At 30.2% G+C, this 14233-nt stretch overlaps 1 protein-coding gene across 1 annotated transcript; it reads left to right on the plus strand.

Annotated features, from left to right (window-relative positions):
* The first annotated feature begins 7563 nt into the window (after positions 1 to 7563).
* Positions 7564 to 13964, plus strand: LOC123194328 (probable sulfate transporter 3.5). Its single transcript, XM_044607508.1, has 12 exons — positions 7564 to 7945; positions 8041 to 8248; positions 8334 to 8505; positions 8794 to 8859; positions 8968 to 9081; positions 11504 to 11620; positions 11713 to 11839; positions 11921 to 12207; positions 12300 to 12490; positions 13034 to 13116; positions 13204 to 13280; positions 13362 to 13964. Exons 1-12 carry the CDS (start codon positions 7630 to 7632, stop codon positions 13542 to 13544), a joined length of 1941 nt encoding a protein of 646 aa, XP_044463443.1. The 5' UTR covers positions 7564 to 7629; the 3' UTR covers positions 13545 to 13964.
* Positions 13965 to 14233: the final 269 nt, after the last annotated feature.

Below are 14233 nucleotides of genomic sequence, written 5' to 3' on the forward strand. Positions count from 1 at the left end.
GAAGCCACAAAGTTGAACCAATATATTGGGTCAATGAAGACGAAGAAGTCATCGGACTTACGGTAGACTTAGAAAAATGGAGAGATTGATGGTAGTTATAAGCTGTTGAGGCAAAGGAAGTGAGACAATATCGGCTTGTTATGATTCAAGAAAATTCTTTTTAATTTGACACCGTGTCTATTTTTACCTATACATATTTTATTACCAAAACTAAAAGATTATAGATGATTTTAAAAATCATTAAGTATAAATTATTACTATATTTAATAAAATTTGATAAATATAAATAATTATATATTTGGTTAAAGGTAATAAAATAATATTAATATATTATTTTATTTAAATGTCCTTAAGTCTAATTATTTTAAAATATTTTTTATGTTATTTATTATATTAATTAAAAATAAAATTATTTTTACCCTAAAAAAATTAATAAATAAGAATATAGTTATATAAAATCAAAATTACCTTAATAATCTTTTCATACTTAAGGATATCATCATTGATAATTGAAGATTATCTGAATTTTTTATTATCTATAAACTAAACAAAATAATATGAGTAATAAAAGAGATATTACTAAAATAATATTTATTAACCTTTAACCAAACGTACTCTAAGAGTTTTGTCTAAAAACATTTTTCACCTTTGATGATATAAATTAAATTTTTTTATATTATTTTTAACTATCTCACTTTTTACTGTTATTATATTATCCCAAATTAACAAAAAGTTTAAAAATCATTTTAGATATCAAATTTGCATAGCATCTGTTTTTTCTTTCATTTCACCTTTACCTTTTTCTTTTGTGCTCCGGTTAGCTCCCACTATTCTCATTGAGCTACCATCACCTTACCATGACAAGCCGCCAACCCCCTGAAAGACCCATTCATCATCAAAATCTCCACCCCATGTCGAAGATATTCAGCATCAGAATGTCAACCAAAGTAGTTGAAAGTTACAACATTGCCTCCATTGATGAGAAGAGGCAACTTCTTTGCATCGAATAGAAACAATAAGAAAAAGTAACTTCTCTGACTCTATAAACTACAACTTTTTCATTGGCAAGAAAAAATGATAGAAATCTATAAGTAGTAAAGGTAGAAAAGTGACGGTTAGAGCTTTTTCAAACTTGAATTATAGGCTTTAAAATTTGTGAAATGGTCACATTAAAACTCTAAAGTGAGATATATAAAGGATTTTTTTTTTAATTTTTAATATGTAATTACTATTTTACCCTTATTATGTTAGTTTTTAGGCCAAACGACTATTTCCCACCTAAACTATGTTGAATTCTCAAAGTTTCCCCCATTAACTATAAAAATACCGTTTACCCACCCATAAGCAGTTAAAATTAATGGTAGTGAGGGTAAAATCGTTATTTTATATTTAATTAAAAAATAAACTTAAATATGATTTTATCTCCCTCCCAACTGTTTCTCTTCCACTGACGGCCCTCCTCAACTCCACCCAAACCCATTTGGCGTCGAGAGAAGTCGTATGAGAAGAGAAATCGTCTTCCCAGACGACGAAGACGAGATCGATCGATCTCATCTTAGTCTTCTGGGAAGACGATCGTCTTCCCAGACGAAGACAAGACGACTCGTCGTCCTCTAGGAAGACTAGTCGTCTTCATCTAGGAAGACGATCGTCTTCCCATATGATGAAGACGAGATCGATCGATCTCGTCTTCGTCGTTTGGGAAGACGATTTCTCTTCCCAGACGACTTCTCTCAACGTCGGATGGGTTATGGTAGAGTTGAGAAGGGCCATCGGTGGAAAAGAAACGGTCTGGAGGGAGAGACGGCCGGCGATGGTTCCGGAGAAAGTAAAGGGGTTTGAAAACTAAACCCTAGGGGGGAAAATATGATCTTTTCAAACTTGGCTTAGGGGAGAAAAGTTAGTTTTTAAACTTTTTGGGGGGGGGGGGAAATGAGATTAAATTTTTAGGAGTTAGGGTTTCGTTAAATTTAACCGGTCATGGGTGGGTAAACGGTATTTTTATAGTTAATGAGGGAAACTATGAGAGAAACTTTGAAAATTCAGCATAGTTTGGGTGGGAAATAATCGTTTGGCCTAGTTTTTATAAACAAAATTTGACTTCAAGTTCTTACCAAAAAATGAAATTTGATTTTAAGTGTAGAAATGTGATTTATATCATCAAAGAGTGGAGATGTGTTTTTAGATTAAATCTTATGTGGGAAAATATAATTCATTCATTTATGTGCTATAAGTTTTCATATTTTTATTTGCACTATACTCTTAGTATACAAGGGAGAAACTGCAAGTTTGTCAAATTTAAGACACTAAAATGTTATTTTGTAAATGAAGTGGTCTTAACGGTTATTTGATAAAACTAAAAGTCTAGCTTGATAGTTTTTCAACCATACTCATGTATAAACCGTGGTTTATGTAATTTTTAGTTAGTCTTTTTTAATGAAAATATCACCCTTCGTTTTTCTTCTAGTTTCCAGAGAGTTCTTCACGCTCCCTATCATCTTCTTGGTTTGTCATTGCACAAACTAGGATTAGACCTAGATACTTCAATTTTTGTTTGTCTTCATAAGCCATAAGCCAAACGACGGGTCTCCAAAAACCGGCTAAGCCAACAACAGGTCTAATAACTTAAATGGTTACACTTGAGCAAGAGTGCTAAAGACTAAAACTCTCGAACATAAAATATAAGAGAGTGGTATATAAGTGTGTGAATTAGACTTTAATACAAGTCAATTGGTTTTGTATAATATGAATTTCAATCTTCACACTTATAAACCAAATATATATTTCTAACGTATATATTCATTCATTCAATAATTATTTATAATTTGTAATTTTTATCATGTATAGCAAAAATTTATACTTAATAGTTTTTTAAATAATATATCTTTATAATGATTTATTATTTTTGATAATAAAATATTACTTGGGCAAACACCATCTTCATCAACCTGGACAATTGCTACTTTTTACTGAACATTTCCTTGCTGAAAATGTGTGCGCTCCTAATCTAGTTATGGGCTTGATTGGTTGAGTCTGGTATTGCTTTTAAGTCTTTTAATCTATGAAGGCTTCAGTTGCATGGCTCTAATTGGTGTCTCCTGCTTGGTGATGTTGTTATTCGAACATTGAAAGATTGAGTCAATTGTTTGGAAGGACAAAGACTGCTTAATCAAATAAAAGTTAAAAAAGGAAACTAATGCATGCATTTGCAACAAGTTGTTTTAGAAAGTTTTGGTGGGGGGGAATGAACCTCCATGGTTGTTCTGTCCTTCAGAAAAACACAAGTTAGGGACAAACTTTACAGTTCTTGGATTATATATTACTAATCTAGAAATGTTTATCAGATTCTTGGTTACATGAGGCACTTGTAACACTTTTTTTAAGTGAAAGAAATTTTGTATTTGAACAAGGTATTGAAATTTCTCTACTGTGAAAATACCAAGCAAGGTCACTATTCATAACCATGATTGGAGTGGCAATGCAGGCTTAAACTTGACTTGATTTTGCAGTCTAAAATGAAGGACGGAGGACAACTGAAGAAGATGAGCACGAAGTCGTTTTCTTGATCGTATTCAGATTTTCAAACAAGTTGTTGATCATTTTTCAAACAATTAAAAAGCGTAGATACATTGTATTATTTGTGTTATAATATGTAATAAGAAAAGATAGAAACCTTTTCTTTTTCAAAATAAAGGTATTTAAAACTATACTTCATAAAAAAAATAATAAATTATGATAATAGCCTCTTTAAAAATTATTTATACACTGCCAAAAAAAATAAAGCACTTGTACTATTATACTGCAACTTGCTTAGTTCACTATGTAGAGTTGGCCATCTCGATTGTGAATTTATTGTTAGAAATTTTTTTGACAAAGACTAACATAAACTATAATTTTAGTTTAATAAAACTAAGCAATTGGGTAGTGTAATACTAATTTACAAATAAGTTTAAACGATTAATAAAAGTAATATAAATATGTTTAAATGTTCAATAAAAATAACACAAATAAGCAAAATGATCAACAAGGATAAACTAAATACACTTTAAAGTTAATATTTGGGTCTTAAAATTTATTGAACCTTTGATAGTTATTAACTTATTATATATTAGTTGGATCTTCACTCTATAACAAATATAATATAACTTTACCCATTAAAAATTGTTATTCAAAGAGGTTTCAGAAGTGAAAGATTAATCACTCCGATGTAGGTAATTTCAAGAGCTCTTTGACTCAGATTGTATAATGATTTAGGTATTCTTATAATTTTAAAGAATTTTAATTTAGTATTTTATAATCCATATATAAATCATGAAATTAAGATTGATTGATTTTATCTATTTAGTTAATAGAGAATAAATCTTACATTTATGACCACGTATGTGTATTTACGTGTTTGTGGATGTGTGTGTTTGGAAGCATATAGCCAGAGTCAAGAAGCTTTTAGCTAGTAAATCAACGTACCCTGGCAATGCATGATTTAGTGGAGTAATCGGCACTCAAATTAGGTTTTCTTGTAGACTTTGTTTGACATCATAGTTATATATACAGGCCAACAATAATTGAGGGCATTGAAATGATACTGAAAATGCCGCGTAATTTGATTGAAGATTTCACAAACGACTAGATTTTCAAACTTGAGCTGATAATTTCCCTTTCAATTTTCTGTGCTACAAGAACACACTATCAACATCGTTGCCAGAAATGAAGAAAAACTGCCCTGGTTACATGCTGAGTAACCGAGGAAGGTTTATATGGTGATGCACTAACAATAATTTGACCTTTACATTTTGGAGACTTTCGGTGGCACAAAACTTTACGCTATATGATAGGTAAATCTGAATTATTTATAAATGAATGCATTTTGGATGTTTTGAGGAAACAAAGATGATTACGCTACGATTCCGAGTATTCTGCAAGTGGGTTTATAATTTGTTCGTTGTTTTCTGATCTTCTTTACCAATTGTCATTCATCCTGTCAGACTTGCATGTCTTTGTTGTAAGTTGAAACTTTTAGTAGTAGTTTTCATTATCCAATGGATCAAATCATGTTTTGTCGGGCTGAGAGGCTGTTCTTCATTTTAGTTCATCCTGACCCACGACCCTAACAAGGTAGTCGACAGTCATCTGATAGATAAAGTCCCATGTGGTGTAGGCTTTTTCTAATTTTTCAATGATTAAGGTTGAGGGTTTGAGTTATAACCACCTATATGTTTAATTTTATATATATATATTTTGTTAACTAGGGAATTTCGTTCAAATTGGTCCGGCGAATAAATTTTGAGACATTGTAAATTTAAATCTTAAGATATAATTATTAGAGCTATAATCATTAGACTTACAATTATTATTTATCAAATAAATCAAGGTTTTACAAATATAATAGATATTTAAACTTAGGTTTTTACCTTAAAAATTCTAATATTCCTTTAATTTCACTAACCCATGAGGTCGAAGTTTGGTGATATTGATATACATTCCACATATGTTTTGTACGATGAAGGGAAAGAATTAATCAAGTAAATCCCTAATTAAATTTAATATATGTGTGTGTATATGGAGTGTTATGATGTGATACTTTTTAAAAAAAGTAATATTATTTATACTTATTTTAAATATACAAATAAATATATATTTATATACATTATCATATATTAAATATTATTTTATTGTTATTTCAAAATTATTAAATCACGTGATGATATATATAAATATATATTTATCTATATATTTAAAATAAATACACATAATTTTATCGCCTTAAAAATTAAAAAAGAAAGATTAAGTATTAATTAGTTATGTGAAATTTAATCTAAATCCGCTAATTAACCCATTTAATCAACAGAAAAGACAACCACGAGGCATAATTTCAACATTGACAGAAGTTACGTAAGCACAGCTAGCTCCAATAATCAGTTATCTTGCTGTAATACAATTTGTCGAGGAATCTAGGCAGGCGCCCACCACCAGAGATTGAAAGTTTGAGTGATACCATGAAACAAGCCAACTAGTTGTCATACCTTTAAGCTCAATATATTGGATGTAACCATGCAGCAGTGCCTATAGCTATTGAAAATTCAAAAGGCCATGGGGAGATATCGTCTGTGATCCATGGCTCTCCATGGCCAGTTTGCACTGTTTAAAATTTTTAAACTTAACGAATTGAAAATAAATTATAAAGATATTAATTAAATAATTTGTAAGGGGGTTTATAGAAAGCAACCAACAGCTCTAATTTTGTATCAATCTAGTTAACTTAATGAGATACAATTTTGTCTTAATTTCTAACATTTTTACAAACCCTAAACTTAAAAACGCTCAACCCACCATTCTTGGACTCTTATTAGAATATCTCACACGTGAGAGTCCTCCCTCCCTCCCGCACAAATTTTTATGCTATTAGCATATTTTCTTGGTCAGGATTCCTTATTTGGGTTTTTGATTTTTAAATGTATTCATTCATATGGTTGCCTTGATTGGGTAAGGAGAATAGTGGATAACAAAGGAGGATGTCGAAAGAATTATGTTGGAGAAAAATAAAAAATTGTTAGGATTGGAAGAAACGGATTGCATTTTGTCACCATTTGGGGTAGGTTTTTATATACTTTATTTAAAAAACGGAGTTTTGCTCATTATAAATAATGTCATTTTATCATTTATGATGAAAAAATAAAAAAAATATAGTAATGTAAAATACAATCATTTAATATTTATTTAATATAACAAATATATAAAATATGTATTTTATTTATTTTTAGCCTAAAGGTACAATAAAACGTGTTTAAAGCGATAAAACATGACAAACGCATATAAAACACGTATTAATTAACTATGATTAATTATTGTAAATCTTAATTGTCATTTTAGTTTTTCTTAGCCATCAACATACCTTTTTAAGTCAATCATTTTCAATTTTAAATAGTATAATAATTGATTTGCTTTTCTTCTAATATTGGTAAATATGTGTTGAACAATAATTTCCTATTTGTAAAGTGTTTTCTCAAAAAACAATCTATCAACGAAAGTGATAGCTCAAATCTTAATTAATAGCCAAATACAACCTGATTAGAGAACACATCCTATAAGTTAATTAATACATATTTTATATCTTATCTAAAGTTCGATAGCAAGAGTCATTAAACTCAATATTAATCTTCTTGGAAGTATCTCTTCGCTTGTCAACACCGTTCGTGTCACTCTTTTGAAATCCCCCAAAACCATTAATTAACTTGTTGAACCATGGTAAACACTACTAATGTAACTTAATTTGTATAAAACTCTAAATTACGTACATCAATTGATGGCAAAAAAATATAATCATCAATATGGAAGCCACAAGTAACATTATCATTCAACTAAATTTATTCTCGTATTATTAATATCCATAAAATTGAGTATGATTCTCAATTTCTCAATAATATTGGGTTGTAGTTTATGAGGCTTAGTTAAGTAACAAAAAATTATAGCGGCATCTTTATAAAATAAAATTTTCAAACATGGCACCTGAGATTCCTCTACGCCACATCCACAGTAATTTGATTCACTATAAAAATGGTAGCTGCTCTTCGAAATTCTTCAAAGAGCCTCCTAATTAAATAATATTCCCCATCTACTTACCATATTTAATTAATGGCGAAGACGAGTTCAACTTCAACCCACAAGGTGAATTTCGGAGACCCTAGAAACTTTGTGACTACGTTCAAATCTAAATGCAAAGAAACCCTCTTCCCAGATGATCCATTCTCGCAGTTTCAGAATGAAAAACCAACTCTCAGAGCCAAGAAAGTTCTGCAGTACTTCATTCCAATCTTTGAATGGATATCTACATATAATTTGAAAATGCTCAGGTATGATCTCCTGGCCGGCATCACCATTACCAGCCTTGCCATCCCTCAAGGGATCAGCTATGCAAAACTCGCCGAGCTTCCTCCTATCATCGGCCTCTGTAAGCTTCTTTTCTATTTTTTTTTTTTTTCTTATTCTTTCTTCGCTTTTATAAATGCACGTTTATAAAAGGATTAACGCAAATTAATTTATCAGATTCGAGCTTTGTTCCGCCCCTTATATACGCCATTTTCGGGAGCTCAAAGCATCTTGCAGTGGGCACGGTAGCAGCATGCTCGCTGCTTATAGCTGAAACAATTGGACAAAAGGTACCGTCTAAAGATGATGCCAACTTGTACCTGCGCTTGGTTTTCACAGCAACCTTCTTCACCGGCATTATGCAGACAGCTCTAGGTTTTCTAAGGTATATATATATACAAGCTTAAGCCAAACATTGAATTAATCAAGCTATTATTTTTCTCTATAAACATAATGGTTAACCTCTGCAGGCTTGGGATCTTAGTAGATTTCTTATCACATTCCACCATTACTGGTTTCATGGGAGGCACTGCTATAATAATTTGCTTGCAACAGTTGAAAGGCATCCTTGGCTTGAAAACTTTTACTCATAAGACCGATGTGATCAGCGTCTTGCATGCAGTTTTCAAATATAGAAAGGAGGTGTGCTGGATTAAAATACAGTAAAAACATATACATTTTTAACTTTTCTCTTCAAGGATAAAATCTTTTGATTTTGATGGACAAAGACAACAACTTCAAAGTTTCATAATCTCTTATTCTGCAGTTTCATAAAATCATGTTCCCATTACAGTAGCAACTATAATAATTTATCCCAGTAAATAATAATGGTTAAAATTCTCTTTTGAATTTCTTAATGATCTTATTTATTCTATTTGAAGCGATAAATTTTGGTAAAACTTGTCGATGAGTTCTGTTGTTGTGTTACAGTGGAGGTGGGAATGCGCTGTTATAGGTATAATCTTTCTGGCTTTCCTCCAATCCACTAGGTTTCTGGTAAGTTTTCCAGATTGCCGCTTGACTCGCCTGTTTTGTAAATTTAAGATTAAATTTTCATATTTTGTAAATTGTATAAATCTTTTTCGATTGAAAAATTAATTTCAGAGGCAAAAAAATCCAAAACTATTTTGGGTATCAGCAGTAGCTCCTATAATCACTGTCATACTTGGCTGTCTTTTCGCTTACTTGGCCAAGGCCGAGAGATTTGGAATCCAAATTGTAAGTGCTTCTATCACTTATCATCTCCTGCAGCATACTGTGTATATATATATATATATATACAATTTTTAAATATTTTAGTACTTTTGTTTGGATTTTAACTAATAACCTCGCTTCAATTTTTTTAAATTTTCTTGGACCGTCGTAAATATATTAAAAAATATTTAAATATCTAAAATAATCAACTAATATAATTTTTTTAATAAAACTATATATATATATATATATATATATATATAAATACACATATAATTATTTAATTATCTAATAACATTATATATTTATTTGGATATTAAAAAAAAGTAATATTATACATATTTATGTTAGATAGATAAATATATACATACTTACATGTATTATCATATGATGAGATGTTATTTTATCATTAATTCAAAATCACTAAATTACATGGGGATATATAAATATGTATATATTTGTGTACCTAAAATGTATATATATAGTTTTATTGTTTAAAAAAAAGGATATTGAAATTTTTAATTTTATTTTAATCCATGTGTGTGTGTGTGTTTGTGTGTGTGTATATATGTATATATCATTCATCTTAAATTCTAAATAAACATACCACAACAGTAATCTATTTTTTTAAAATATCCCTCTTGATGTGACCTATGTAAAGAGATTTTCTCTTTTTTTTTTTAACTTTTTCTTTGTAATTTTGGAACTGTACTATAAAAAATAAAACAAATGCTTTAGAATAGAGTCAGTGTTTCAAAAACAAAAAGAAAAAGAAAAAAAATTGAAAAATGAAACGGATTTAAGAAATATGAGGAATGGTGTTTAGAGTTTAAAATGAATGGTGTATGTACGTGTATTTATATATATTAAAAGAAAATTTTGAATATCCCTTTAAAAAAATATACATACAGCATTGTTTATTTATTTTTATACATTAAATAACATTGATTAACACATAAATCACATCATTCCTCCCGACAAAAATATGAAAAGGATAAGTCAAAGTGATGCTAATATAAGGACAAAGTTTTCCGCAGAAATATGAGGACTAGTGAAAGTGAAGCAACAAATAGAAAGGGAAGAACTATAATTGGATCTAGCATAACTTGTGTCATCACTCCTATTTGTATTGGGATATTTTGGATTTTGGATAAGAAATCTTTAATCTTAACCTAAATTAGACCAAAGTTAGATTGAAATATTTCAATTTTAACCTAGCTGAAACTATATTCGAGTTAATTTAATATAACATTAATCGATTCGAAATTATTTATTATTTTCACTCTCTTTAAGACTTTTGACATTGTTTTTTTTTTTTTAAATTATCTCAATCTATTATAAACAAAAAATACAACAAAACATTTTCCTTGTTTATAAATGTCAAAAAAATTATATATTAAAACGTTTTTAAAACATATCAATAATCTTAATATTCAAATCTTATTCTTACTATCCAAAAATAAAATAAAAAAATTTAAATGAATAATACCAAGAATAATCAAAGTAAGCATGGTATTGTCATCTTTGGTTCATTCTATAGTGGTAAAAATGATCAATACATAAAATCTTGGGAAGATGTCATGTCATAGTTTAGATTAAGATTGTGGAGTTGTTCCGTTCGTTGGCATTGTCTTTCCTTGAAGAACTTAGGACATGTGTGTGTGTGTGTGTGTGTGTGTGTGTGTGTGTGTGTTGCATAATTAATTGTCTACTAAAAAAGCAAATTAACAAGAATCAATTTCAAAATGAGGAGACACAAAGTCTAGCAATTTCTAACTTTGGGCTGGAAAATCAATCAACTTAGTTGTGACGTTTTAGAATTTTACATAAAAAAATGTGGCAAAAACTATTAGTATATACAAAACTAGCCTATATTGCTTTTGAAGTGGTTGGATTTGATGTAAAAACAATAACAAGGTCAACTAAAAACACAATCGTGAATGTCTCAATACTTTTTGAATCACTCAAGCTTATAGACTCTTTTAAGTATTTCTCCAATCCAACCTTAACAAATTATCCTATAGTAATATTTCTCCAAATATCTTTTGTCAATTTAGGTTAGTTGTGTTAACCCTAACATAACCAATTTTCATTTTGGGTTATATTAAGTTTAACTCAATCTAGATTTCATGTCAAGAACTCTAACCCAAACTAGATTTTTTCAACTCTAGCTACACCTTGAAGTAATCGAGCTAAGTGCAAGTGAAAGACTACTTAGTTTGGCTCAACTCTATTACACTCTTGATGGTTAAAATTGGCTTAGATTAGATTGCCTACATCCAGACAAATCTCTTAAAAAAAAAAGACTAGAACCAACTAAAATTATAACTTACCTAAAAAAAATCTAAAATTATATAAATAAATAAATAGTCTATTTTCTATTAATAAAAACTTATAAGAATTGTCAATTAAATTATTTAATGTATGTGCTTGTCCTCTGTGTTAGGTGGGTCGTTTGCAAAAAGGATTGAATCCCCCTTCCTTTCGCTTGTTAAACTTTGACCCTGAGTATCTGCCCTATACTTTGAAAGCTGGGATCATTACAGGCTTTGTGGCTTTGGCAGTAAGAAACTTGATTTCAAGTGAACTATCTTCTCTACTTTGGTTAATTTTAGTTGCAGAAATTTTAAATCTTTTTAAAATTATTTAAATCAGGAAGGAATAGCAATAGGAAGAAGCTTTGCAATTATGAAAAATGAGCAAATTGATGGGAATAAAGAAATGCTTGCTTTCGGTCTCATGAACATTTTCGGCTCTTTCACTTCATGCTACTTAACAACTGGTACACATCAAATTCTACTTTATTTGCCTTTTTATTGTAATCAATTATCTAAGTAAATGCATGGCGGTGCATGATTTTCAGGACCCTTTTCGAAGACGGCTGTGAATTTCAATTCAGGCTGTAAATCTGCAATGTCAAACATCGTAATGGCAATCTGCATGATGCTTGTGCTCCTCTTCTTGGCTCCTGTCTTCAGCTATACCCCTCTTGTTGCTCTCTCCGCCATCATCATGTCCGCAATGTTCGGACTTATTAAATACGATGAGGCGATTCACCTTTATAAAGTTGACAAGCTGGACTTCTGCATTTGCATGGTTTGCTTCTTCGGTGTCACCTTTATCTCCATGGATGTTGGGCTCATGCTTTCAGTAAGGATTTCTTCTGAAACTTCAAAAAACACATCAATAGGATGATTTGTTCTATCTAATTATATTCAAATATAAAATTCCTTCTATTCCAGGTTGGGCTTGCTATTCTCAGGGCCCTTTTATATGTGGCTCGGCCACCTAGTTGCAAGCTGGGAAAAATTCCAGACTCGGAACTATACAGAGATACTGAGCAGTATCCTGGTGCAATCCAGATTCCAGGGGTCCTGGTTCTTCAATTGGCTTCCCCTATTTACTTCGCAAACTGCAATTACTTAAGAGAGAGGTAATTTTGTGTCATGTGTGTGTTTCTCGGTTCAAAGAAATGATTAATGTTAAATTCAATTCTGAATAGTGTAATATTTTAATCCATATGAACAACCATAAAATCATTTAATCCTAATCCACATTATTTACGCATAGATTATAAAATATTAAAATATAATTCTATAGGGTTATAGAAATACCTGGGATGCCACCATGCAATCTGAATCCGTAAAGCTCCTGAGATTACTTATATCAGAGTGACTGGTTTTCTACTCTTAAAACCTCTCTAATAACAACTTTCAATAGAAAAAATTATATTGTATTAGTTTCGGAGATGAGACTTAGCTAATATATATAGTTAGTTAATAAACCTATCAAAAGGTTCAATAAATCGTAAGATCCACATTAATACAGTCTATTCAGATTATATAACCTTTTTTTATTGATCACTTAAACTCATTTGGAAATTGTTATTGAATTATATTCAATTAGCCAGTTTCATTAAACTAAAATCATAATTAATGTAAATTTTCTAACAAATTGTTCTGCTTAATTTTTTCAGGATTTTGAGGTGGATTCGGGAAGAAGAGAGACCATCTGATTCAGGATTGAATAGTATTGAGCATGTGTTACTAGATTTGTCAGGTCGGATTTACTTTCTTCAATTGTTAAAAGATTAAGATTAATTCGTCAAATTGGATATGATAAAATGGATTATGGTTGATTCTGCAGGAGTTACATCCATAGACATGACAGGCATTTCATCCCTCTCAGAAATAAACAGAATTCTTCAAGCAAAGGGTATCAAGGTATTCCTCTCAAAACCCTTTAATTAAATCAAACAATTTGGAAATTTTTGTAATGACAAATTACTTATTTACTTTGTACAGATTGCACTAATAAATCCAAGGGTTAATGTAATGGAAAAAATGATACTGTCAAAGTTCACAGAGACCATAGGGAAAGAAAGTTTTTTCCTTTCAATTGAAGATGCAGTTGGGGCATGTCGGTTTTCACTTCAAAGAGAGAAGAAACGGGACCAACCAATGGATCAATCAGAGGTGATGGTGTGAACCGTATGTTGCGACCAGTAATGAAATACTAGAAGTAACACTATATGTACAAGTAAATTGTATAAATTTATTAGTATAAATTGAGGTTATAGTCTCTGATTGGGTGATTTTCAAGTAGAAAAAAAAATTAAACAATTATATCACTCAATCATAAACTATCACCTTAGTTTATACAAATAAATTTATACTATTTATTTATATCCGTAATTTTATTTAATAAGTTTTGATATCTAGGAGTTCAATAAGTTAGGGGTGTGAGTCTTGTATGGAAATTAATGTATGTGTGCTTTGTTTAGGCCCAAATAGCATAGTTTGGGTGCAAACTGGTATGTGATCTGTGCTTAATTGTAGTATTGTGCCTGTATTTTGTTTTGTAATGAATAATACAGTTAGGAGGTTTTTATCGTTTTTTGGCTGCAACATCTTTCTTTACTTAGTATTATCTTTGTTCAGTTTGGCTTTCGAAAATATACCAAGTCCTAAGGTTTCAAAACTTGCAAGATAGAGGAAACCATTGAAGAACAACAATGGTTTATCAATAGTCAAGGCCATGAAAGTAATTTTGACCTATTATTATTCTTCAATAATTTTGAAGCTGTTGAGGTACAAGTACTACAAATATTGACTAATTTCAGCTCTACCATTAAATTTGTCAGAGTGCATTAATATCATAATCGGATTCCTATTTT

Source organism: Mangifera indica, chromosome 13 (genome assembly GCF_011075055.1).
Source record: "Mangifera indica cultivar Alphonso chromosome 13, CATAS_Mindica_2.1, whole genome shotgun sequence".
Lineage (NCBI taxonomy): Eukaryota > Viridiplantae > Streptophyta > Magnoliopsida > Sapindales > Anacardiaceae > Mangifera > Mangifera indica.